This window comes from Lissotriton vulgaris, chromosome 1_1 (genome assembly GCF_964263255.1).
Source record: "Lissotriton vulgaris chromosome 1_1, aLisVul1.2, whole genome shotgun sequence".
Classification (NCBI taxonomy): Eukaryota; Metazoa; Chordata; class Amphibia; order Caudata; family Salamandridae; genus Lissotriton; species Lissotriton vulgaris.
Window position 1 is genome coordinate 1,821,071,749 of NC_141685.1, and position 26,348 is coordinate 1,821,098,096.

At 39.4% G+C, this 26,348-nt stretch overlaps 1 protein-coding gene across 1 annotated transcript; it reads left to right on the forward strand.

Moving 5' to 3' along the window:
- The first annotated feature begins 1,609 nt into the window (after positions 1-1,609).
- Positions 1,610-25,817, forward strand: LOC147751274 (uncharacterized). Its single transcript, XM_086933180.1, has 6 exons — positions 1,610-1,655; positions 2,305-2,501; positions 7,193-7,294; positions 12,619-12,750; positions 16,342-17,145; positions 25,791-25,817. The coding sequence occupies exons 1-6, from the start codon at positions 1,610-1,612 to the stop codon at positions 25,815-25,817; spliced, it is 1,308 nt and encodes a 435-aa protein (XP_086789306.1).
- The last annotated feature ends 531 nt before the right edge of the window (positions 25,818-26,348 follow it).

Here is a 26,348-nt window from a genome sequence, read left to right on the forward strand (position 1 = left end):
GTCAATTTGTATTCCGTCCTCAAGTTGACAATAAGAGCCTTGTCCCTCGGTATGGCTTTTAACTCACATTTCAGGCGACTGTGTATTCGTGAACAGTTAGCATCAAACCACTTAGATGTCCTAGGCAATCTCTGGGTGGGCTTGACTATCATGTCCCTCAATATTTGGACACATATAGATTCAAAGGCCTGTGTGATTGTATGATTGGAGGCCTCTTGATTTAGACATGTCTCTATGTCTCCCTCGATTTTAGGCAACAGAGTTGACATAAAATCATCTAGGACCACCTTGCCCCACTTGAGCCGCCTACCCTGATCAGTAGGCACAAGTGCCACCTGCACATGGGGGCGACCCAAGCGCTCACGTTTAAGGTCTCCCCAACACATCACCAATAAACAGGGTTGTGGTCACTATAGGATGAGGGAATGGTCCTATAGGTTTTCACCTTGGAAATTAGCCCAGGGGTAGTGAATATATAATCAATTATGGACCCTTGAGCCGTGCCTTTATAGGTGGGGACTCTATCCCCCCCACCTGTGTTAAAAATTTGTAAAGATTAAAACTGGCCAACAGTACTTCCAGCGCTTCACCTGATTTTGTGTGTTCAAAGTGAGGAATAGACGCCCCTAAAGGTCCCGCGTGTTCACCTATATAACAAGGAAGGTTACATAAATGGGTGTTAAAATCGCCCAACACGATGAGCTCAAAAGCAGTGTGCTTATTAAGACTGAAATTATGTAAACATTTCTCTAGGGGTGCAATGTGATCAATGTCCATTGCCCTCTCCCAGGAATTGTAAAAATTAATTAGTAGAATTGAGCAAATCGGTGAAACAGTCCATTCCACAATTAAAAGATTAGGGGAGCCTGACTCTAATTGCTTAAATGACCCCGCAAGATGTAGGGAAAAGAGAAAAATAAGACCCCCCTTAGCTCTCCCCGCCGAGCTGGGTGTCACTGGTACGAAGAAGCTGGTAAAGCCATCTAGCCAAGTATTTGCTAAAGTTTCCCAGGATTCTTGGATGGCTATCACATCAAAAGAAGAGATAAAATTGATCCATAAAGGATCTTCCCTTTTAGCTCTCAAGCTCTCAAGCCTGCAACGATCCAACTAAGGAGTTTGCATAAGGCTTTGTCCTCCTCCTGCGAGGTCCCAGTTATGGAGGCAGATGGTATGATAGTAAGTGTACTAGGGACTTGCCCCAGCTCAAACTCACAGTTCAGTGAGGAATGATCATCAAAAGAGCTGCCAACAGTAGGTTGGATAGTTTGTTCTAGTATCAAGGCTTGCGATGGGGGACTAGGTGTGACATTGGCGTCCTGGTTTACATTTGTGGATTGCTTGTTGATAGGAGGTCCCGCTTGTCAATTGCAATTATCAAAATCAGAGAAAGCATCAAACCTGTTTACGACCTCCAACGGAGTGAAGGGTAGCAGGTGATCCATCCTCCCATTACCTTCCGAGTAATCAGGCCTCTTGTTTCCATTTATGTGGCGCCTAAGAGGAACAGTTTCCCACCTAAATGCATTTTCAGCAGTCATGGGATCAGGTGCCTGCATCATATGCCAGTTGTTATATGGTATGGTTGGTTTGATCTGCGGGTACGCCGATGCCCCAGGATGGAAAACAGGGTTCACAAGAGATCTCGGGTAAAAGTAAGTCAGATCACAGGGAACAATGGAATTATCAATGCTCCCAGGGATCCATTCTAAACTATATCTTACAGCCCCGGTATCTCTAAAGTTGATGATAATTACATCCCCCTTTATGTTTTTCCCAGCCAGGAAAGTCGACGAACATGCAGAATGTCTCCATTAACATTAGGGGGCAGTGGTCGGTTTTGGTTAAGCCAATATATGATTTTGTTTTTCAGCTGAAAAAAACCCTCTCTCTTACCCACCTCTAATGTTGGAACCCCCGTTAGGACAACCACAAAAGGGGCCACTTCAGGGGGTAATTCGACCTGGCGCCCCTTACGCTTTTCTGTCCTAGCTGTACTAATTGTTCCCCTCTCCTCTCGCTTATTTCCCATAGGGGATTTGTTCCCTTCCGTCAGCGCTTCACTAGCTGTAGGTGGTGATAACTGTTGGACCGGTTTAGGGGGTATTGCCCTCTGTTTTGTTATGTTTGTGGGCTTGCTGGCTTTATTTATACCCATCTCAACAGCAGGAGTGGGAGATGGCAGTGTTGCTACAGGGGGTGGGGCTAGCTTCACAGGACCCTTAGATGGTGCAACATATTTGTTAACGGCCATTTCTAAAACTCCTAGCCTTTCTTCTACCTTCTTCAACCTCTCTATTATAGGTAAAGCAAAGGACCTAATTAGATGTTCAAAGCCTTCAAGAGGAACAGCCGGCACTGTTATCTTAGTCGGGGAGTTCAGGGGGATGGGCAAACCAGGGGGAGTTGGTACAGTCTGTGTAGGGGATTTTAAAATTAACGCGGTGTGCGTAGGGGCCTTTGAAATTTGGACATTTGGTACGGTGGCCTTCAGTGTGGATGTAAGTATTGTGTTCCCCTTGGTGATTTTGACGAAATCAGAGTGGTGAATCCTGCTTCTAAGCGGCTCACCACCCCTTTTCCTTCTCTTGTTAGGTGGCGGGCCATGAACTTTGGGCAAGGCTGGTTTCCTAACCTTCTTATTCCTAATGGTTCCAAGTACAGGCATGGGCTGGGCTGCTCCGCTATCAAGTCTGTGCCTGCAATGGGATCGCCAGGAGGGGGTACAATATTCATAGATAAACTATTGGGAGGATCAAGTAAAAGGGACGTATCTCGTTCTCTGTGTGGGTAGTAGCACCAGCTGATATTTTACAGGGCACCCCATCCAAGAGAGGTCTATTTTTCAGGCACTCAATAGAGCTACGCCGCTCCGCTCTGCGATCAGCCAAAGTACCCTCCTTATGAAGATCAATGCCAGTCTTGAAAAAATAGTTTTCCAAGGTACCCTTGGTGTTCCCAACAATGCCTCCGGGTGTGCATTTTTCTCGTATCTCGGCCATACTCAGGAGGTAGTCAAATGTAAAAAAGATATCAACTTATGCAACGTGTTAGTGTATAGGCCCGGCCTCGTCGTGCTTCTGAGGGCCTCAGAGGGCCTGCCCTTTGCCCGGGCTCGCCCGAAGGCTCCCGCGCCGCGGGGGGTGACGTTGATTTTATGGCGCCTCCTGACACATAATTCCCCTGAGCAGGGCAGCGAGGGAGCTTGGGAGATGTAGTTCCCAGCTCCCCTCGGTTCTCCAGACACAGCGGCCACGCGCGAGTGAAGGGGCTGCGGCGGCGTGGAGGGACCGGTGGCGCTGTTAGTGGCCTCTGGCAGGGTTGTGGGCAGTGAGTCTCCCGCTTCTTCAATCCCAACAAGGTCGGCAGCAAGGTAACGTTTTTTCAATTTCAGAGCCATTATGTCATCGGCCTGGATCACCACAACATCTCCCTTCTTTACAAAAGGTAATAGGAACAAACAAATTGAATAAAATGAATAAAAGAATAAAAATAAAGATTGTACAAAAACCAATAATGAAATACAATTCAAACCCATGTAAATAATTCCATACATTTTACATCAATCGCGAAACCTCAAAGGTTTGACAATATTCCTCCTACCAGTTCTGCGTATAGATAAAGGATAGGAGTTAGAATTATCCTCAATAGCTTGAACATCAGAAGAAACAACAGTAGGAGGAACAGAATAAGAAGCTGCCTTGGAAAGGACATTTGAACTGTGAGAAGATGATGCGTCATTTTCCAAAAAGGTAACATCTTTAGAATTCACTTTGGCTACTCTCCCCTTGTTCCACCATTCATTCCTACTGGTTCTCACAGCATTTTTTGTCACAACCTCAATCCTAACCGGAGGTTTATACTTAGATAAACCTTTCAAGACGTGGTTTGGATCCTTGATCCGCACCCAGTCACCCAGCTTGAATTTGTCCTGTACATGTTTCAACCTATGTGTAGCATCATAACATTTTTTTATTTTCTTTTGATATTCCTCTACTTTAGGTCTTTTAACACTATCAACTTTTAACACTCTTTCCCTTTTCTTTTGAAACTCCCTCAACCAAGCAGGGCTAAGTCTTGAGGCAGGAGGTCGTCCTCTTAAAAGCTCAAATGGAAAAACCCCAGATACAGCATTTGGAGTGCATCTATAGGACCACAACATTTCTTCAACAGCTCTCGCAATATCAAATTTGTTTTGGATTCCCCATTGAATGCATTCCACCAATGTGCGATTCACTTTCTCCACAAGGCCATTGGCCTGTGGGTGATAAAGAGCTACACATCTATGTTTGATGGCATTATTTCCCCCAAAACTCTGCATTTCTTTAGAAATAAATTGGACACCATTGTCCGAAACAACCTCCCTAGGAAATCCTTCCCTAATGAATACATTTTTCAAAAAAATGTAACTACGCTAAGGGTATTGGGTTCCTCTACAAACTTCACTTCCCACCATTCGCTATAGTAATCCACCACTACAATTGCACATTTTATTTTTCTAGGCAGAATACCAAATGGACCGATGAAGTCTATAGCCAATTTTGACCAAACTGCACTTGGCAGATCAACAGGTTGCAATGGTATTGCCTCCGTTTTTAAGCTTTTATCACTTGTTGCACAAAAAACATAATTTCGGACACAGGCGATGATTTCAGAGTCCATTTTAGGCCACCAGTAATTATCTCTTATTTTCCTCTTGGTTATGGTCTGACCTAAATGCCACTCATGCCCGTACACAATGATCCTATCTCTTAAAGAAACAGGAGGGATACATTTGTCTCCTTGCACTAACATTCCTTTATCCTCAATAGACAATTCATCTGCCACCTTGAAATAAGGTTGTAAGTTTTGAGGGAGTGTCCTCTCTTTAGGCCAACCTGACATAACATATTCCCTCACACTTTCCAATTCACTGTCTTTTAAAGATTCAGAAAACCACTCCTTCTCACTGAAAGTGGTATCATGGCAAATGCCAATACTCGCAATCAAACAGTCTTCGTCATAGTCATCATTATATTCTTGATTTTCAGTGTGATTGATTGGAGAACGTGATAAATATTCTGCCCTTATGTTCCTACCACCAGGTATGTATTCAATGGTGAAGTTGTACTGTAGCAACTTCGAACTCAACCGAGCTATTCTTGGGGTGTGATCTTTTGTAGCAATTCCACTTAATATACTGACCAGCGGCTTATAGTCAGTTTTAAGTACAAACTTCCTCCCCCAAATAAAACACTCAAATCTTTCCACAGCCCAACAATAACTTAATAGTTCCTTTTCAATTACTGAAATTTTTTTCTCATTGGGCTTCAATGATCTAGAAGCAAAACCAATAGTTGCTTCTTTCCCTTCTTTCAATTGTGTAATAGTGGCACCAAGACCCTCATTGCTTGCGTCCAAAGTGATTATACATTCTTCAGATGGTTCAAAGGGGGCAAGAACACCAGCAGATACAATCTCATTTTTTGAACTATCAAACTCTTTTTGGCACTTTTCATCCCACACAAATATTTTGTTCTTTTTTTAACAATTCTCTAAGAGTCGCTGTTTTTGTTGAAAAAGTTTTGATGAATTTTGAGTAAAACTCACAAAGACCTAAAAATGAGGCCACATTTTCTTATGTTTTAGGTGTTGGAGCTTTACCAATAGCATCAATCAAACCTGGTCTAGGTTCAACACCTTGTTTAGAAATTACATGTCCCAAATACTCTATGGAATCCTTCGCAAATTCGCACTTTTCGCGATTTGCCACAACACCATACTTTTCTAATCTTCTAGAACTTTCATCATACTTTTGTCATGACTTGACTCATTTTCTCCTGCAACTAAAATATCGTCTTGATACGTTACCACTCCATCAATTCCTTCCAAAACATTTTCTAGTACCCTTTGGAACACGGATGCGGCTGATGATAAGCCAAAAGGTATCCTTTTAAATTGATAAGACCCCATTGGAGAAACAAATGCAGTGAGGTGTCTCGAGGATTCCTCAAGAACGACCTGATGGTAGGCTGATGCTAGATCGATCTTCGAGAAAATACTTGAACCAGAAAATGTGCTGATGATGTCATCTGTTCTAGGTAACGGGTGTGAATCAACCCAGATTACCTTGTTTAAACTTCTCAAGTCAATGCATACTCTCAACTTGCCATTTTTTTTCCTCGCAATAACCAATGGACTCAACCATAAAGACGATTCTATTGGTTCAATCACCCTATCATCGCACATCTTCTTAAGAATGTCTCTGATAGAGCGGGCTGCAGAAAATATTTTATTCTGGCCTGTGGATTCAATTCCCTATAACATTAACTGATTAATTAATGCACTGTTGCATGATTTATTTTACTAATTCAACCTAGATTAAGTTTGCACCACACATGAACACGCGGGAAACTAATTATATGTGCTTATGTGCATTTGCAAATCTGTTTTTGTAACACATTATTAATATTGTCCTGTTTATTATGTCTGTCCTATTGTCTTTGTCACCATTAACATGCAGCTGATCATTCATGGCATGTGCTTTTATATGTGCTTATATGTGAGTCTTATGTTGTGTATTGTCTGTCTGTGTGTCATTTAATTATCTTTTTATTCTTTCAGAAACATAAAGCTGGACTACATGAAGAATGGTGGTTATTTTATGTGCTGCTTTAAATGTTTGCTTCTGCTAAATGTTTTTTTTTTATTAGTGGGTTAATTAATAATTAATAAGGGACTGGGTGGTTCACAAGGGTTTGCTTTACTTGAATTAATCACTCTTTTGTGTTTGTTTAAATAATAGCTCAAGTGTGAGCTGAGGCCTAGTTCTTGCTTGGAGAAAGTTGGTCGGCCTGAATTGAGCAGAAGCTGAGCCAAGCTGCACGGTGAAAGAAAAAAAAAACATTGCAAGAGGTCAATGAACTTGCTTCTCTGGCTCAGAACTTTATTAAAGAAAAGACTTTTAAATGGAGTTTATTCCATGGACTGCTCTGGCTGATCCTATTCAAGGTCGAGGAAGTGACAAGCGTGAATCTGCCGAGCTCTGGTGGAAGTGGATTGGCAACTTTTTGTTGCAAATGCCTCGGAAGTCGTTGTCACTTTGAATGGACAATGGCACAGTGACGCGCATATTCTCTGGACTAGTAGCTGAGGTGGTGTGATGACCATAAACCAATCACAGTGCTGAACTTTACTAAATAATAACATTTAGTCAGATTTGAGAGCGAAAAATGATATAAAATTGGCTCTCTTGTGGGGTTGGGAACGTTCTTTTCCAGAGGGGCGAAGCGCTGTCGGATTGCCTTGGGAGAGTGTAAGCATGCAACTGTTTATTATTTGTTTCCCTTTCAGGCTTGAGAATTAACTTGGAGAAAAAGCTAATGTTTACTTAAATTCATCATTTATGATTAATTCTGACAGCTTACTTTGTGCCAATGATTAATATAATTTGAATTAATAAAACTAAATGTTTGATTCTAATAAAATGAGTTATTAAAGACTTTACTTATGAAAACTAAAAAATAAACTTTTCAAAATGACAAGCTGGTCTTGTTTATTGTAGATAGTTTATTGCATAGAGTCAAAATAACATATGATCCATTCACCTCATTCACTATGTTTATGGGCCTGGTATTGTTGGTAAGTGTGTTAGTGGAATGAGTCATCATTTATAAAGAATTTTAGTTTCTAGGCTCTATCAATTGGTAGCATTCAGACGGTTTATATGTTGTTTTTGACATGCATGTTACATATATGTTGGTATAGACATAGGATTGATGTTTAACATATGTTAAGTTTTGATTCTGTTAAGTTGTTATATGTAGTCTTAAGGAATTTTTCCAGCAGTGTGAGAGATTCCTGGTTAAATTGCTGGCCAGCAAGATAGTGTAGCTAGAAGAGTTACACAGTGCATTTGTCTGTTTCAAAATTGTGGTATAGCATATATCACGTGTTGTGGGCGTACAACACAAGTTTAGGGACCTTAGATTGTATGGTTGAATGTGTAGTGAGGATTGCCTATGAAATTGTAGCATTAAGCAGAGGGACCTGGTGAGCCTGTTTTAAAGCTTTCTGTGAAAAGAGTAGTAGGAGTTAATTCAAACTCGAGTGAAGGGTAAAAATAGCGTCGTCTATTCTTATCAACGTCTGACGTTTTCTGTGGTTGGTTCAAGTCCTGCCAAGAATTCGTGTGTGTGTGAACAGGGTTTTCTTTGTTTGAAAGGGTGTGAATGCTTTGTAAATTGAAGGGTAGGGTAAGAATTGCCTTGCTAGTGAATGAGACTATTCTGTGAGAATAGCGTCGTCTATTCCACACTAGGGATACTTGAATGAATGTGTAAAACTATCTCTTTGTTAGAGAAGCAGACAAATGGTTTGTTTTTTATGTTGTTATTAATTGCGATTTTATAAAAATGATTTAAAGTGTTTCTAAGTCTTTATGGTGAAGAAAATGCTATTTTAGGTATAGTGTGTCATTCAAAACTTTTTATAAGCATTTTGTGTTATTTAAATGCTTAGAAAACTGTCCCGATCGAAAATTGTGAGGGAGGGGCTGTTTGGAGGAGTGAAAGCGAGTGAGGAGACTTTGCAGCTGCAGCCTGCTGCATACGTCAGAGCCTGCCGCGCTCTGATTGGTTAAAAATCCCTGTACTGACAAAACAAGCGCTCCCATTGGTTAAAGCACGATCTAAATGTTTAAAATGGTATTTGTATTGTAAATACCTTATTAAATTCATTGCGCGCTATTTTAGGGTGGATTTGACCCCATTTCTGTGAGCCCTTTGCTATTTGTATTTTGCGCTCTTTTAATTGGCAACCCGCCTATCTACATGCGCTTGCCTCGAGCCTATCTAAAATTTTGCTCGTTTCCCTCTAAAATTGTGCGTTGTTTCCTTTGTTTCCTTCTGTATTACACCGAGCGTTCTCGGTGTTTGTAAAGGAGGGGGGAGGCCTGTGAGTGAGTGGAGAGGGGCTGACACTGCAGCGGCTGATTACGTCAGCCGCCGCGCTCCCATTGGAGGAAACTCCGTCGCGTCACGCCAGAGCCGCGCTCTGATTGGGCGAGGCCGGCGAGCCTCCACAGAGGAGCTGCGCAGTGATTGGGCGAAGTGATCGAGCCCACAGGAGTCGGCGAAGCTCCGTTTGTTGTTGTGCAAAATTAGGGGGAGCCGGGCTCTCATTAGGAGAGGCTTTAGTAATTAGTTTAATTGATTCATTCCTCTGTGGATAAAACTTGCAGCGTGTCCGCTGTTGCGCAGATTAAAAGCTCTCTCGCATCGTCTTAGCGAAGCTGCGCTATCATTGGCCATTAGCGCGTCACGTCACGGGAGAGCTGCGCTCTCATTGGGCGAGGTTTTGAGGCTTCGTTATTGAAGCCAAGCAAGGTCTGCTATCGCGCTGTGTGAGCGCGAGTAAATTAAAACAAACTGACAGCTCTGGGGAGCTTGTGTAGGGAGTGCTAAGCGAGGTCTTGCCATCGCGCTGTGTGAGCGCGAGTAAATCAAAATTTGACATCTCTAAGGAGCGTATACTAGGAAGTGCGCGTGTTGGGAAGTGAGCACTGTGCTGTGTTGGCACGTGGTAGGAGGTGGGCAACATTTAGAGAAGTAAGCACTGTGCTGTATTAAGCACGTTGAGGAGGTGAGGCTGGGAGGAGGAGGCTTGGTGGGGCTCTGTGGAGAGGCGAGGTGCATTACAAGGAATAGGGGAAAGGTAGTGACGTGTGTGGTCACATGGAGTCAGGCTTTGTGCTGATTGGTTATTGACACTACAGTGTCACGGGGAAGTCTGCTGGTGACGTATGCAGTCACATGTTGATGTTATTGGAGGCAAGCTTTGTGATGGTTGGTTGTTGACACTACAGTGTCATAGAGAGGCTGCGACCGGATTGGTTGAGGGACTGTAGGCATTTTACATTGGCTGAGTGTTGTGTAGTCACATAGTGATTGGCTAAAATACACAAATACATTGTTTACATTTTCCAGAATTAGTTTTTCCCACGCTATTTATGCCTAAAGCTTCATTTTTCTTAAATTTAAAAATTAATTTGATATTTACCACTGATAATTAGTAAATAATACAGCAATAAAGACTTTAATTAGGATATTAGTACCAAAGGTGATTTAAATAGGGATATTCATTATTTAATTAATATAAATTAGATAAAAATAGTTGTTTTAAATTGCAAAAAAAAAAAAAAAAATTATAAATTTATAGGTTTGGAATTAAAATACAAACATGAGTTATTGGGATGATTATAAAAAAAAGCCTACATGGTTTCAAAAGGTAAAAAATTATTTTAAACCTGATAAGAAAATTGAGACACATGGTGGTAAATTACTTCATAAGTATAAAACACCTGCAGCCTATATGGAAGGTGAATATGGTTATCATACAGTAATTTGGTTTGATAACTGGATGCAGTATACCAAAAAGGATGGTGTACTAGCCTGGCCAGAAGATGGGTCATTTAATATGAAAGTTTTACAAAATTTAAGAGGAAAAATGATGGATCTTGTACCAAAGCCAAGACCTACACAATTTGAGGCCCTAGTCGAGTGGGAAGTTGAGATGATGGAACTTGAACGCGAAAGCAAATGTACAGCACCTAAATATTCAAAATATGTTGTAAATAAAGAAACACATGAAGATAAAGTGAGACGCTGGAGAAAAGCAGACATGTATGATGGTCTGTATCCCATAAGAATAATGATTAATGGAGATTTAGAACAAAAGACAGCTGGAAAAGAAATTGATGAGGAATTAGATGATGCAGTTTTAGAAGACATTTATGCCACTAAACCTAAGCCGCCACCTTATCAAGCAGGTTCTCACTCTATCCCGAGAGTTTCTACAGAAGCATCTCCAAGCGCACCACCTAGAGAAGTTGAGGAAGGTTCTCCTAGATTTTTAAAATTACCTGGAAGGGCAAATACTTCTAGTACACCTAACAGAGGCAGAGTAGCTTATCAAGAAAATAATTCTGTAAGAAATCAGGAAAGATTACCAGCTGAGCAAGAAGTTTCTAGTTATAATAAAGCAAAGCATGATTTGATTGAACAGCTGACAAAAGGTATGGAAGCAGTTACAGTACCAGTAACTATTGGTCCTGTGGTACCAGTCTTTGACCAAGGAGAAAATAGACAAACAGCCTTAACAGTTCCATTAAATGCTGAAATTCAAAAGGTTGCTGAAAAATTTTATTCAGAACTTTCAGAGATTCATAGAGAAAAATCTATAATGCCAAATTTAACACTACATGGAAGTTTATTAAGTTCACAGTCACCAACTGTGGCAGGTTCAGATTCAGGTTCATCAGAAAAAAGTTTAAACAGAACAGAATTATCTCAAAATGAAATGTCTCCTGAAATCCCCGATTATAAAAAGCTTGATGTAGCTAAATTAAAAGCTGATCTGGAGGAATTGATCATTGGCACAATTGGTACTGACAATTTAAAATTGTATCAAGATGATGAATTATTATTCATTTGCAAGAGCATTCAGTGGAAAACTAAAAACAGGTATGAACAACTGGAAGAAATGGCTGCTGAATTAGAAATTGATTTAAGCAAACAAAAACATTTACAGAAACATTACAGGGTAGATTTTTCTGAGAGGGACATTGATAATTTAAATGCTTCTGGAAGAATAATTCATATAAGAGAATTAATAAGCTTTCTCAGAAAATTAGGTGAATTAGGTAAATGGAGAATGAAATGGTCAAAGAAAGAACAAGATAAAAGATTAAGAAATGATGAAATTTCTGAATTTCCAATGAGAGAAATAGCAGGAGGTGGGTATGTGCATGTTCCTTGGTCCAGACAGGATATACTCCTGTTTACCAATGATTTTCCACGTTTAAGGGAGAAACCAGTGGACTGGTACCGACAGGTAGACAGATTCATAAGGGTGTCAAAAGTTCTGTGGATTGATCTGGATGGATTCTTTGACATTGTTGTTCCATCAGATCTTTGGACAGAATGCAAAATTTCTATAGATTGGCCAAAAGAAGAACCTGCCCGAGATAAAATTACAGGTGCCCCATCAAAAGATGTCATGGATCTTTATAAAAAAGTAATTTATTGGCTGAAAGAGAAAATTCCCCCAAAGGAAGTGGACTGGGTTAAAATAGACAGAACAAATCAAGAACCAAAAGAATCAGTTCATTCATTTTATGAGAGGTTACTGTTAGTTTTTAAACAGTACAGTGGCTATGAAAAATTAAGTGAACAAGACATGAGTCACTTCATATACAAATTTGTATATGGCCTGAGACCTGAAATTGGTGACATGATTAGAAATGGAATTGTTTGTTGGCAATCATTATCACTTGACGACATCTTGAGAAAAGCAAAATACTGTAGTGATGAAATAGATGCAAAGCAGAAGAGTCTCAAGGAAAAAGCAATGTGGGCACAGGTGAAGGTAGCTGAGCAGCAGCAACAACAACAGCAGCTAGGTTCTATGCAACAGGGAAAATTTAGAGGTAATTTTAATAATTCAAAGCCAAAATTTAATGTAAATATTGAAGAGTTAAAACAAAAGCTCCCATGTTTTAATTGCGGCGAAATTGGACACTGGAAGCGAGAGTGTAAGAACCCGCCCAGAAATTTTAAAAATAATTCATTAAATCCACAGGTGCAGTGTGAATTAAGTCCGCAGCAACAACAACAGCTACAGCGGCAACTGCATGAAATTAATCAACAGCGACAGTTACAGCGACAGATAGTCAACCAGACACAGCAGAGCCAGTATCAGCAACAGAATCAGGTACAGCAGAATCAAATTCAACAGAATCAGTTACCTCAAGCACCATTTCCTGGTTGTGCTAACACACAGAGATTTTCTCCTGAAACAGGTTTCTGTGGAAATAATTTGGTTAAAGATGTGTTAAAAGTCAACATGGCAAATGCTTCTCAATTTTGGTTAAATGACAAAGAGGTGAGTGATTCATCAGAGGATTACTCATGACGGTGCCTGAGAGAGGAGGAAGAGTGTGTGCTTGGACCCACTCTTGAGGTAGATCAGTCTGGTCCATTTGTTAATGGAAAGGTGAATGATAAAGATATCACTTTCCTTGTGGACACAGGTGCTACCCGTTCTACTGTTAGATCAGCAGAAATAGAAAACCTTCCTCTCTCGGGTGAAACCATTCAAGTTGTAGGTGTAGCTAATCAACAAATTAAAACCAGTCTGACAGATCCAGTAAAAGTGGAGATAGGCAATTACAAAGATAAACACAGATTCCTTGTTTGTGACAGCAGTCCTGTGAATTTATTAGGTCGTGATATATTATGTAAAATGAATTGCAGAATATATTGCTCTCCAGAAGGCATTGAAATGCAAACAGCAGAAGAAGATGGTCTTTATAAATGGACCATGATGATGGTGGAGGAAGAGAAAACACCACTATTTCCTGTATTTGATAAGAATGATTTACCAGAAGAGCTCAAAGAGCCAGTCAATCCAGCAATTTGGGACCTAACAGGTAATGATATGGGTCTCATGAAAAACATTGATCCAGTAAAAATCACTGTTAAACAGGGAGTTGATTTTCCAAATGTTCCTCAATATAAAATGAAGGCAGAGACAATTGAAGGTGTTATTCCTGTGATTGAAAAATTCATAAGTCAAGGAGTGTTAAAAGAAATTGAAAGCAGTCCATGTAATTCACCAATTATGGGTATTAAAAAGCCAAACGGAACATACAGAATTGTTCAAGATTTAAGAAAGATTAATCAGATAGTTGTTCCCTGCTGTCCCATTGTTCCAAATCCTGCAGTGATTCTTTACCAGATTCCACATGATGCAGAATGGTACACGGTCATTGACCTGTGCAATGCATTCTTTACAGTTCCATTGCATCCAGACAGTCAGAAAATTTTTGCTTTCAGGTTCCAAAATAGGATCCTAGCATGGTGTAGAATTCCTCAAGGGTATACTGAGAGTCCATCTATCTTTAATCAATTATTAAAGAAATCTCTGGAAGATCTAGTGTTGCCTGGTAATTCCACATTGGTACAGTACATTGACGATTTGCTTGTGGCAGCCAAAACACGAGAAAATTGTGTTACTGATACCATTACCCTGTTAAACCGTTTGGCAGATGAAGGACATAAAGTTTCACCAGCAAAATTGCAGTTTTGTAAACAAGAAGTGAAATATCTTGGTCACAGAATTGCAAAAGGAACCAGAAAAGTGACAGTTGAAAGAATTAAAATGATTCGAGCAATACAACCACCAACAACACAGAGACAGGTGAGAATGTTTCTAGGAATGGTTGGTTACTGTCGACAATGGATTAGTGGGTTTTCAGTCATTGCAAAACCACTTCAGAGACTGACAAAAGCAGATGTAAAAGATCCCATTAAATTGTCAGAAATTGAGCTGGAAGCTTTTGAGCAGTTAAAAAAGAGCTTATGTGAAGCTCCTGCTCTGGGTATGCCAGACTATGAAAAGGAATTTGAACTCTATTGTAGTGAAAGAGAGGGTTGTGCATTGTCAGTCCTTATACAAAGGCATGGAAACTTAAGAAAACCAATTGCATATTTTTCAGCAGTTTTGGATCCTGTTGCAAAGGCTTTGCCAGGTTGCTTAAAAGCAGTGGCCGCAACAAGTGTAAGCCTTGACCAAAGTGAGGGTATCATTATGGGTTTTCCTGTAAAGGTATATGTACCTCATTCAGTTGAAATTCTCCTTACCAGAAGTAGAACTCAACATTTAACAAGCAGCAGACTGACAAGATATGAGAAAACAATTTTGGGTTCAGACAATGTAACAATTGTTAGATGTGTAAACTTGAACCCTTCCACATTATTACCTGATGGAGCTATTACTGAGGTGAGTAATGAGGATGATATTGATCATGAATGCCTGGATGTTGTAGATTACTGTACAAAACCAAGACAAGACATAAAAGATGTCCCATTACAAGAATCAGATGTGGTATATTTTGTGGATGGATCTTGTTTGAGAAATGATGAAGGGATTCTAAGAGCAGCATACTCAGTGTGTACAGTTTCAGATGTTGTTGAAGGTTCACCTTTGGATGGAATTCGTTCCGCTCAAATTGCAGAATTAATTGGTTTAATTCGAGCCTGTGAAAGAGCAGCTGGCAAAAGAGTAACCATAGTGACTGATAGTCAATATGGTTATGGAGTTGTTCATGATTATGGACAACTCTGGTCCAATAGAGGTTATTTGACTTCTGCAGGAACTCCAATAAGAAATGCTAAATTGATAAAAAGATTAATTGACGGCATTCAATTTCCAGAACAAATAGCTGTTGTGAAATGTTCAGCGCATAAGAAGGGTGATGATTACATCACCAAAGGTAATGCCTTTGCAGACGAAATGGCAAAATATTGTGCCAGAAATAATTACGCAATCAATCGGGAAAAAGACAAAAGTCATACAATGAATTCTCTCATGCTAATTTCTGTAGTTGAGACATGGCAGGAAATAAAAGAGTTACAGGATGAGGCAAGTGAAGAAGAGAAAAATATATGGCTAAAAGGTGATTGCAGACCAAGAGAGGAAGACGGGATCTGGGTACACCAGGATGGAAGAGTTGTATTGCCAGACAGTATGATTGCTGACATGGCACGATTGTATCATGGTCAAACACACATGGGAAAAGGGTCAATGATCAATTTATTCAGAGAAACATGGTTCAATGTAAAATTTAGATCAATTGCAGAGTCACTTTGTCAAAGATGTTTAACTTGCCAACAGATGAATTTCCACAAAAAAGTTGTTACAAGCTTGGGAACCATAGGACGGGAAGGTGGTCCTTTTACCAGGTTGCAAATGGATTTTATTGAAATGCCAAGACATAATGGTTTACGTTATGTTTTGGTGTTTGTTTGTTTGTTTTCAAGATGGGTGGAAGCTTTTCCAACTCGTCATGCCAATGCTGCTACTGTGGCAAAATTACTTCTAAGAGAAATCATACCTAGGTATGGATTTCCGGTCACAATTGAAAATGATCGTGGAAGACATTTTGAGAACAGTTTGATGAAAAGAATCTGTAATGCTTTAAACATAGAACAGAAAATGCATTGTGCTTACAGACCACAAGCATCAGGTGTGGTTGAACAAATAAATGGCACAATTAAAAATAGGATCGCAAAGATGTGTGATGCTACAGGAGTGAAGTGGACTGATGCACTTCCACTTGTTCTAATGTCATTGAGAAGCATTCCAGATAGAAAAACAGGTCTTAGTCCTCACGACATCGTGATGGGCAGAGTGATGAGACAAGCATTTGTACCAGTTGGCAAATTGATGAGCATTAATGACAGTGCAATTTTTGAATATTGCCGAAATCTGTCTGATGTGATGCATTCTGTGTTTCATCAGGTGGGAACTGACATTATTACAAAAGAAAAGGTACAAGCTCATGATTTACAACCCGGTGACTGGGTTAGGACGAAGGTTCACCGAAGAAGGAACTGTTTGTCACCAAGGTGGCAAAGGCCACGTCAGGTTATCCTTATAACAACAAATGCAATAAAATGTAAAGGACTAAAAAGGTGGATACATCCAAGCCATACAATTCGTGTGTTACCTCCTGAAAATGATGAAGAAGGTGATGTAACAGCTGACTCAGATTCAGAAAGAGACCCAGAAGATCCATATTCTGATTCAGATTCAGATTCAGATTTTGGTGATCCCCAAGAAAATCAACATCAAGAAAATCTAGATGGAAGTCAGAACTTGAATAAAGAAGATCTGAATACTGGAATTCAAGGTGTTGATGATGATGATTTGCTTGAAGAAGAATCTCTGAGAGAAAAGAGAGATTCAAAAGAAGCAGAAGATTCTGAGCAAGACAAAAATCTGAGTGAAACTCTTGAAAGGCAGGAAAGAAGTAGCTCTGTGAACAAAAAGCTTGAAGCTGGGAAGCTGAAGGTGATTCCTGAAGAAGAGGAATTGCCAAGTACCAGTAAAGGTATTGTTTCAAATGGAGTGAAGTTGCCGAGTAGAGAAATTCCTAGATACAGATTTGATGTCTCAGATACAGACACTGAAAGTGATGAAGATTCTGAAATAAGAAAACAAAGAAAAAGAGCTTGGAAAACTGAATGCAACGAAAGTGTGCCAAAGAAAAAAGTCTTGAGAAAAGGAGACATTTGGCCTGAAAATAATCTGAAATTCAAACTGGTGAAGAAATCAAAAGAACAAGTCAATGAAATTACTAGTCAAGGAAGTGAACTTGAAAAAAGTAACGAAGGTGAAAACAAAAAAATAGAAGTCATCACTCGGAAAACAAAAAGAATAATTAGGCCAAATCAGAAATATAGGTCTCCAGAATGGACCTATATAATCATTCCACCGATTGTTGAGGTGGATAGCAGTGGTCAAGAATTTTTAGAAAGTGACAGGGATTAAAATTTGTTAGAAATTAGTTGAGGATCTATTTCCTGGCACAAGGCTGAAGAAAACATGTATTAGGTACTCTTTGTTTCTTGGCATAAGGCTGAAGAAATTGTGTATTAGGTAACTTTGTTTTCTGGCATAAGGCTGAAGAAAATTTGTCAGGTGACATAAGGTCGAAGAAATTCTGTTTAGTTATCTTTAAAAAATATATATATTTTGTGACTCAAGGTCGAAGAAAAATTGTTTAGGGAAAAAAAAAAAAAAAAAAAAAAAACAAAAAAAAAAAAAAATATTTTAAAAGGGGGGATATATAATTGTTACTTACATTTACTTACATTTTATTTAAAATTTTTGTTTTTGTTTTTGGAAATGCCTAGATCAGATACTTCTAGGTGTACAATTTTTAAAAGGTGTTGTAAGATGACTTCAATTTGTGTGATATTATTAATTCTACTTTGGCTAATTTTAGCTGTGGTCTATCCTTTTGATGTTAATAAGCAAAAATCTAAGACTAATATTACTAGTAAAGCAGAATCTATTCATGAGAAGCATGCTGGCAGGTCCAGTAGAGTTATTAATCATGATCCACTGTCTCATCAAGATAGATCAATTGGTGATTTTTCAACCAATTCATTTTCAAGGCTTTTATCTGAATATGTCAAAGTAATGAATGTCAAAGATTGCTATGTGTGTGTAAAATTACCCACTTCTGTTTCTGAGGGAGTGACTTATAATATGTTACCTCTCACTTATGGCATTACCTGTAGTGTGATTACTAGTCTGTTCTATCAAACTGGTCGTCTGGAGTATTATTATTCAGACTTTGATGAGGTTTTTGCAAATCTCAAAATTGTAAATAGCTTAAACAAAGTAAGATCTGCGAAGCAGATGAGGGAATTCTTTTTAGTTACTAATGAATTAAACTATGAATATGCCTATAGAAATAATTTAACATGCAAAATGAGAGCTGAAGAAAAGACATTCCTTAACATGGTTGAGGAGAGAAGGGCTGTTTACAAAAGAAATGAGAAACTAAAACATGCTAAATCTAAATTTTGGCAGTTAGAAGATGCTAAACTAAATGGTGTTGATACTAATGCAGCAATACATATTGATGAACCAGTTAGTGGTAAATTTTGTATTAGAAGAGATAATACTTTGTATGATAATCTTTTTGTAGGTGCTAGTCAATGTGAAGATACTTATCGTATTGAAGGGGGATGGGGATTTAAAGGTGGAAAGGATCCAATTTTCCCTGGAATTTATTTTATTTGTGGCAATAAGGCTTATTTTAGTCTCCCAGACCACTGGTATGGGACATGCTATATCGGCCTGGTCTTTCCAAAAATATTTCATATTGACAGAAATGAAAAAGGTACTTTTGAATTTGGTGAACACTTGAATCAAAATAGATACAAAAGAGAAAGTTTCTCAGAAATTCTGGGAGATATTTTTGGTGCTGTTATTCCTATGGTGGGGGTAACGATGAATTCTATTAAAATTAGAAAAGTGTCCACAATTGTGGATAGGTTGTCAACTGATACTGCGAGTGGTTTTCAATTGGTTAGTACAGAACTTGTCGCAATCAGAAGTATGGCCATTCAGAATCGTCTTGCGCTAGACATTCTGCTTGCAAAAGAGGGTGGAGTCTGTGGGGTCTTACATGTTCAACATTGCTGTACCTATATTCCTGACAAGAGTCGGGATATAGAGTTGCTTGTTAAAAACATTACACATTTTCATGAAGAAATTGAACCTATGGAGGAAGAAACTTTTGCGGAAAAGATTGGAAAAAGAATGGAGGCCATTAAAGATTGGTTTTCAGAACTTGGCAGGTCCATCATTGGCAAAGTGCTCTATCCAGTAATTGTCATTGTTATAATGATAATGCTGCTAAAAATTAGTTGTTTGATTCACAAAAGAAGGAAGCGTCAGAATGAGAAGAAAAGAATTTATAAACTCAAAAAGGAACAGGAAAAGGAATACGAATTAGAGGAAATGCGAAGAGCTCAGTTTGATAAAATTAATCAGACAGCTGAGACAGGGGTTTAGGGAAACTAATATCGAGAGAATTCACTGTGTGTTGTCTCTAAAATGGGTGAAATTTTTTTCTAAAAATTTTTGGAGTGTTGTTTGGTGATTTTAATATCACCAGATGAGGGAGTTGATAGAGCGGGCTGCAGAAAATATTTTATTCTGGCCTGTGGATTCAATTCCCTATAACATTAACTGATTAATTAATGCACTGTTGCATGATTTATTTTACTAATTCAACCTAGATTAAGTTTGCACCACACATGAACACGCGGGAAACTAATTATATGTGCTTATGTGCATTTGCAAATCTGTTTTTGTAACACATTATTAATATTGTCCTGTTTATTATGTCTGTCCTATTGTCTTTGTCACCATTAACATGCAGCTGATCATTCATGGCATGTGCTTTTATATGTGCTTATATGTGAGTCTTATGTTGTGTATTGTCTGTCTGTGTGTCATTTAATTATCTTTTTATTCTTTCAGAAACATAAAGCTGGACTACATGAAGAATGGTGGTTATTTTATGTGCTGCTTTAAATGTTTGCTTCTGCTAAATGTTTTTTTTTTATTAGTGGGTTAATTAATAATTAATAAGGGACTGGGTGGTTCACAAGGGTTTGCTTTACTTGAATTAATCACTCTTTTGTGTTTGTTTAAATAATAGCTCAAGTGTGAGCTGAGGCCTAGTTCTTGCTTGGAGAAAGTTGGTCGGCCTGAATTGAGCAGAAGCTGAGCCAAGCTGCACGGTGAAAGAAAAAAAAAACATTGCAAGAGGTCAATGAACTTGCTTCTCTGGCTCAGAACTTTATTAAAGAAAAGACTTTTAAATGGAGTTTATTCCATGGACTGCTCTGGCTGATCCTATTCAAGGTCGAGGAAGTGACAAGCGTGAATCTGCCGAGCTCTGGTGGAAGTGGATTGGCAACTTTTTGTTGCAAATGCCTCGGAAGTCGTTGTCACTTTGAATGGACAATGGCACAGTGACGCGCATATTCTCTGGACTAGTAGCTGAGGTGGTGTGATGACCATAAACCAATCACAGTGCTGAACTTTACTAAATAATAACATTTAGTCAGATTTGAGAGCGAAAAATGATATAAAATTGGCTCTCTTGTGGGGTTGGGAACGTTCTTTTCCAGAGGGGCGAAGCGCTGTCGGATTGCCTTGGGAGAGTGTAAGCATGCAACTGTTTATTATTTGTTTCCCTTTCAGGCTTGAGAATTAACTTGGAGAAAAAGCTAATGTTTACTTAAATTCATCATTTATGATTAATTCTGACAGCTTACTTTGTGCCAATGATTAATATAATTTGAATTAATAAAACTAAATGTTTGATTCTAATAAAATGAGTTATTAAAGACTTTACTTATGAAAACTAAAAAATAAACTTTTCAAAATGACAAGCTGGTCTTGTTTATTGTAGATAGTTTATTGCATAGAGTCAAAATAACATATGATCCATTCACCTCATTCACTATGTTTATGGGCCTGGTATTGTTGGTAAGTGTGTTAGTGGAATGAGTCATCATTTATAAAGAATTTTAGTTTCTAGGCTCTATCATCTCCTAAATCTTTTCGTACACTGAAGGGTACATTCCTAAGCTTGTGTTCGATTGGGACCACCCTATCCTGAACTTTTATTTTATGTTTAAAACCTTTTATTTTCCAGAGTTTGTCTTCAAACACCTTCGGAAATTTTTTAAACCATTTACCTACAATACTTTTATTGTCAATGGTCTCATTAAGTTCTTTACTACACTTGTCACTGTTCTCTCGTTTTCTTGTGCTGTTTCCATCTTCTGACTCATCAGTCACTAAGGATACTTGTACTTTCCTTCCTGGTCTAAGTGTCATGCCAAACAAGCCCTGGTGATACCATCCCAGTATGTTTAAACCCTTCTTTGCACAGTGTAAAGATCATGGCATAATATTAACAAAATATGTGGGAGAAAGTACATGAAGGAACCACAGAAGCAAATAATTATAAAAAACTTTGTTTCATTTAATAGATATACAAATATTCATGTTAAAATCAAACAATAAAACAACATAAGTTCAGAAAGAAATACAAAAAAAATTATACAATTTCCATACAATATAATCAATAAAAAAATATATAAAACAGTGGCAATCAATATTGTTCGACGCGCGTTTCGGCGTTGCAAGGGACGCCTTCTTCAGGAGCCACAAATTCTATCGATGAGAAAACAAAATGTTGCTTTTCTTGTATACCGACGCTACAAAGATGATTGTTGGCGTCCCGTGGCTGCGTTAGTTACTGTGTCCTTTTATAAAAACTTCTACTCACACGGAGTGGTGCATGAGAGAGACTGTATGTCGCTAGTATTTCGTCCGGGCGCTGCAAATGATGATTGCCGGCGTCCTGTAGCCGTTAGAAAGTACTATCACCTCGTATAAGTGCAATTCGGTAAAGAAGATCACGTACTGCTCATATAACCCCCCGGGCACCGCAAAAGATGGCTGCTGGCGTCCCGCAGCCGTTGGGAATAATATCCTTCTTTGCAACATACACCTTCCCAAAAATCGTGCGCCCTTTAAACTTGAGCTCGCATTCAAAATAACCTGACAATTCAATTTTTCTCGAATCATAAATGACTGGATTCCTGTCTGGTGGAAATAAACTCTGTTTCCCCCAAACCTCTTCAAACAATTCCTCGGTTATCATGGTCATTCTTGCTCCGGAATCAATAAGTAGTCTCAAGTCTTTTCCATCTGTTTCTATAATCTCATAAGGGTCTATACAATCTGACTCAACATCTTGGACAACCACTATCCTGTCTTTAATCCCCCTATAACAAGATCTCTCATCGTCTGAGTTGTCACTTTGGTCATCCTCCAATACAGAGTTTATTTTACCTTTTGGTGTTTGGCACACTTTGGCAAAGTGCCCAATTTTATTGCACACTTTACATCTTACACTCTTAGCTGGACATGGTCTACCATTTACACTGTGTCTTTCATTTCCACATCTAAAACAAATGTTTTTCAGAGTGAAAAAATTATTTTTGTTTGAAGCGTGAGTTCGTCGCTGTGATCAAATCGTCGCCAATTGTAATGAAGTAATTCACCATGAAACCAGGTATCTTAAAGATGAAGGTTTATTGAACACAGCTGTTGCAGGATCCCATAAACTGTACACTGTAGAATGTCCCAAGCTGGAAATACATCATGCATTCTAGATCTAGATGACATGAGCCATTATGTCATCGGCCTGGATCACCACACCCAGGTTCTGGTGTGAACCTGGGCTTCAATGGGAATTCACAAAGGCATATTATCAATCCCCTTATTGCCGCTTTAGCAGCAGTTTTCTGCCGCTAAAGCAGCGATAATGTTATCGCCGTTCTTGGTAATATGGCCCAAAGTTCGGCATGAAGGAGATTATAAGACCATTTTATAATGTTAGAGACGGCCCCTGCTTGAGAGCTAACTAAGGATAGCTAGTGGTGTAAAGCTTGGGCTGCAACTGCTTGGTTGGTTTTTCATCAGTTTACAATGGATATTCCCTTCTTTTTACTGTATGCCACTTGGTAGCTGGAATATATTCCAAGGCATATGATAAATTAGGAGTAATTTTCAAACTATAAACATCTAAAAGGGAGTGAAAATGTCTACTTGATTTGTTGATAATTACTGGAAAGTGTCCTGGATCCTTTTTTTAAAATTGGAATCGCAATGCTCCTCCTCCATGACTTTGGAATTTCCCAGGTGGCATAACAATGGAAATATAGGGGGGATAAGAACTTGCTCCAATCTTCAGGGTTACTTTGGAGAACTTTGATCGGGATCCTGTTGGGTCCCATTGCTGAGGTAGATCTAGCGTTCTTTATATAGTGCATTATTTGCAGGGCTGTTGGGGCTAGGATATCTTGGTTATTTAGTTCCTTCCTATGAGTAACTTTGTTCAGATTTTCCTGGCTCAAGTTTGATTTATATAACTCACAGATGTATGTATTTTTCCCACTCTGATGATGAAACTGGAGAAGCATGCAGAGTTTTCCTTGTTACTGTTTCTTTAGCAATTAAGCTCCAGAACGCCTTACTATTTTTTTGTTTGACTGCTGGATAGCGACCCAGTTTTTATCCTGTTGAACTTGTTGTTTTTTCCCTTTTATCCCCTAACAGATTTTATTTTAGCTTTTTAATTTCTTTCTGTATAATAACCTAAATAATTAGAAATTGCAATCAAATTACTTTCTTTAACTTGTTAGTTTCATGAACTGGGCTCTTTCTTTTTCGATGTCCTAAGTGCTTTTTTTGACCATTTGTAATTTCATGTATAATGACCACTACCGTGGAAATCAGATCTTCAAAACTTGTTACCAGATCTGTCGATTTGTTGCACTGAGATAATGGTGATGACGTGATTGCAGTGTTCATTTTATTGATTGTTTTTTAATTCCATATTAACTGCTCTTTTCCTGTTCTATTTCAGTGGTACCATACACATACTTTAAGGCTGCAGTGTGATTCCAATTTTAAGATACAGAATTGTGTGATCACTTTCTTGTGTAAATTTAATATTTAGTAAGAGCTTTCCTAAATAGATCTTGACTAAATATTATGTAGTCTAGAATAGAAAAGCTAGAGTTACCTTTTCTCGTATAAGCAGCGTTGATATCTCCTTCTACGCTTCCCTTTAGTACAACTCCATTTGTTGCTGTTACAGCAGTGAGTAGTATTTTCCCAAGTTTATCTGCTTTTATTTTTGTTGGAAATACTGGTAGTAGGATTGACAAGTCTTCCTCTTGCTCGCAAATCTCCCACTTTTCCAGTAGTGCAGTTGAAATTTCCCCATCAAAGACTCCTGTAAAAATGACAGGGGGGTACCCTTTTGACTCTAATACTGATTTGATTGACTCAAATGTTTTTATCGTTAATGAATCCAGTTTGGATCCTGGGGGCATATAGACGTTAAAAATTCACAGGTCTTGTAAGTTGTTCAAATTTTCTTTCCATTGCTTGATCTTAATACATTGTACATTCGTAAGGAGCATATTAAATACTTCCAAGTCCCACATGCACCAACGATTCATACCCAAGCACACAAACACTTGAGAAAACCACAAACATGGACAAACAGCACACAAATTCCATCGTTTTACACATACACACAACATTTAAACAACATGCACACATACACTTAAACACATACCACAGACATACCAAATGCAGACAAACTCACAAAAGAAACTATGGAGTTTCTTTGGGTCACCTTACAGTATCTTATTGGGCCTTCCTTCACCGCATAACAGTTTGATGATGTCACATTTCCTTTCTGGTTATCTTGATGAAGCGCTACCACGTATAGGGTGTGCTGTATAAACAGTCCTCGGGTCTTCCTAGTTACTATGGGCTTTGCGAGGGGTGTGGCTTGAGCGCCGGCCAAGATGGCGGTGTGACCCCGAAGCTCCGAAACCAGCCTCAACAATTTGCTCACCTTCGTGGCTCTGCAGGGACTCCTCGCATGCTGTAAGCTGGAATTGCGGACCGGAGCGTGAGGCACGTTGCCCGCCCTCTTCGTTTCCCGGTTCCGCTTTGTTTTCAGCCACTTTTCCGCGGAGGTGACGATGCTGGAAATCGCGGCCGCCATTTTGTTCGCCGGCCACGTCTCCACACAGCGGCCGGCGGGAAAGTTCCTGTGAGGCCCCTTTCATGCTGCTCTGCTCTTCAAGCGTCCTGCACTGTGGATTTCTTCGGAGGTGAGCCCTCGCTTTGCAGTTTGCCTTGCCTGCTTGCTCCTCTCCCGTTTTTCCTCGACGTGACCTCACTTATCTTCATTCGCCCGCCATTTTGTGGATTCCCATAATTTTCCACACAGTCATCTCAATTTTCACTTGGCGGCTGACGGAAGGGTTTCCTTATGAGCTCCTGCACCTTGCAATATTTACTGTAACTCCTGCATTACGTTTCTACATCAGAGAGGAACCCTTGTTTTACAGTTGCTGTGACTCCTGTTACCTGCTCAGTTATCCTTGCTGTAGCTTAACTTTTCTGGATGCATCCGCCTTTTTCTGGGATTTCTTTCCTCGTCACACGACCTATCTGAGTCCTGCAGCTTCTTTGTCTGTTATTTTTGCTACTCCCTCATCATTGCTTTGCGACTTGCATGGCGTTCCTGTTGTTCTACGCAAAGGCACTCAAATGTACTTTTTGATGTGACTCTTTCAGCTTTGTTCACCCGGATGTGATGATGCCATTTATGATCTCCACATGACATTGCGGACCCTGCTTTTCTCTCAGACATTCATGGCTTTTTGATGAAATTTTCTCTTCATATTACTACAGTGCCTAAACTTTGCTCTTTCTTTGCGGTGACTGGATACCTGCGTATTTCCATTTGACTCATTGTCTCTTGATTATTTAAGCTTTCATGGGCAAACTTCGAAATTTGAAGCTCGTATCTACCCCTAAAGTTCCGGTTGGCTCAGACTCTGACTCTCCTATTCAAGACATGGAGGACGGTCGGTCTTCAAAATCTGACTCACCTCATGGAGCCATTCCAAAGGCTTCCAACATGGGTAAAGCGGCTTCCTCTTTGGTTTCTTCTAAACGTCTCAAAAAAGATCCACCTTCACCTGGGAATTCTTCTTCCCCTTCCTCTATGGATCTCATATTAGAGGAACTACGTGCTTTCAAGCCTTTTATGGAAGCCACCACCAAAAATATGCAGGCAATGCAGGAGAAATGGTCGTCTCTGGATACGCATGTTCTCGCCTTGGAACAATCCACAGATTCCTTACAATCCTCTTGTTCTCGTATTCCGTCCATGGAGGCGGAGATCCTACTACTTAAACGACAGACAGAGGATTTGGAGAACAGAAATCGCAGAAACAACCTACGCCTTTACGGCCTTCCGGAACTTTCAGAACGGTCTAATCCCACCGCCTTCTTCCAGTCCTTCCTTGCCAAGATCTTAGATGCAC

Excerpts from the sequence above, each read along its gene's own strand:
- LOC147751274 (XM_086933180.1), top strand. The coding sequence starts at position 1,610 with ATGCCCCAGGATGGAAAACAGGGTTCACAAGAGATCTCGGGTAAAA. Across the intron at positions 1,656-2,304 it reads ACAAGAGATCTCGGGTAAAA|GTAAAGCAAAGGACCTAATT; the intron begins GTAAGTCAGATC and ends TCTCTATTATAG. Across the intron at positions 17,146-25,790 it reads ATAATCTGAAATTCAAACTG|CTTTCATGGGCAAACTTCGA; the intron begins GTGAAGAAATCA and ends TGATTATTTAAG.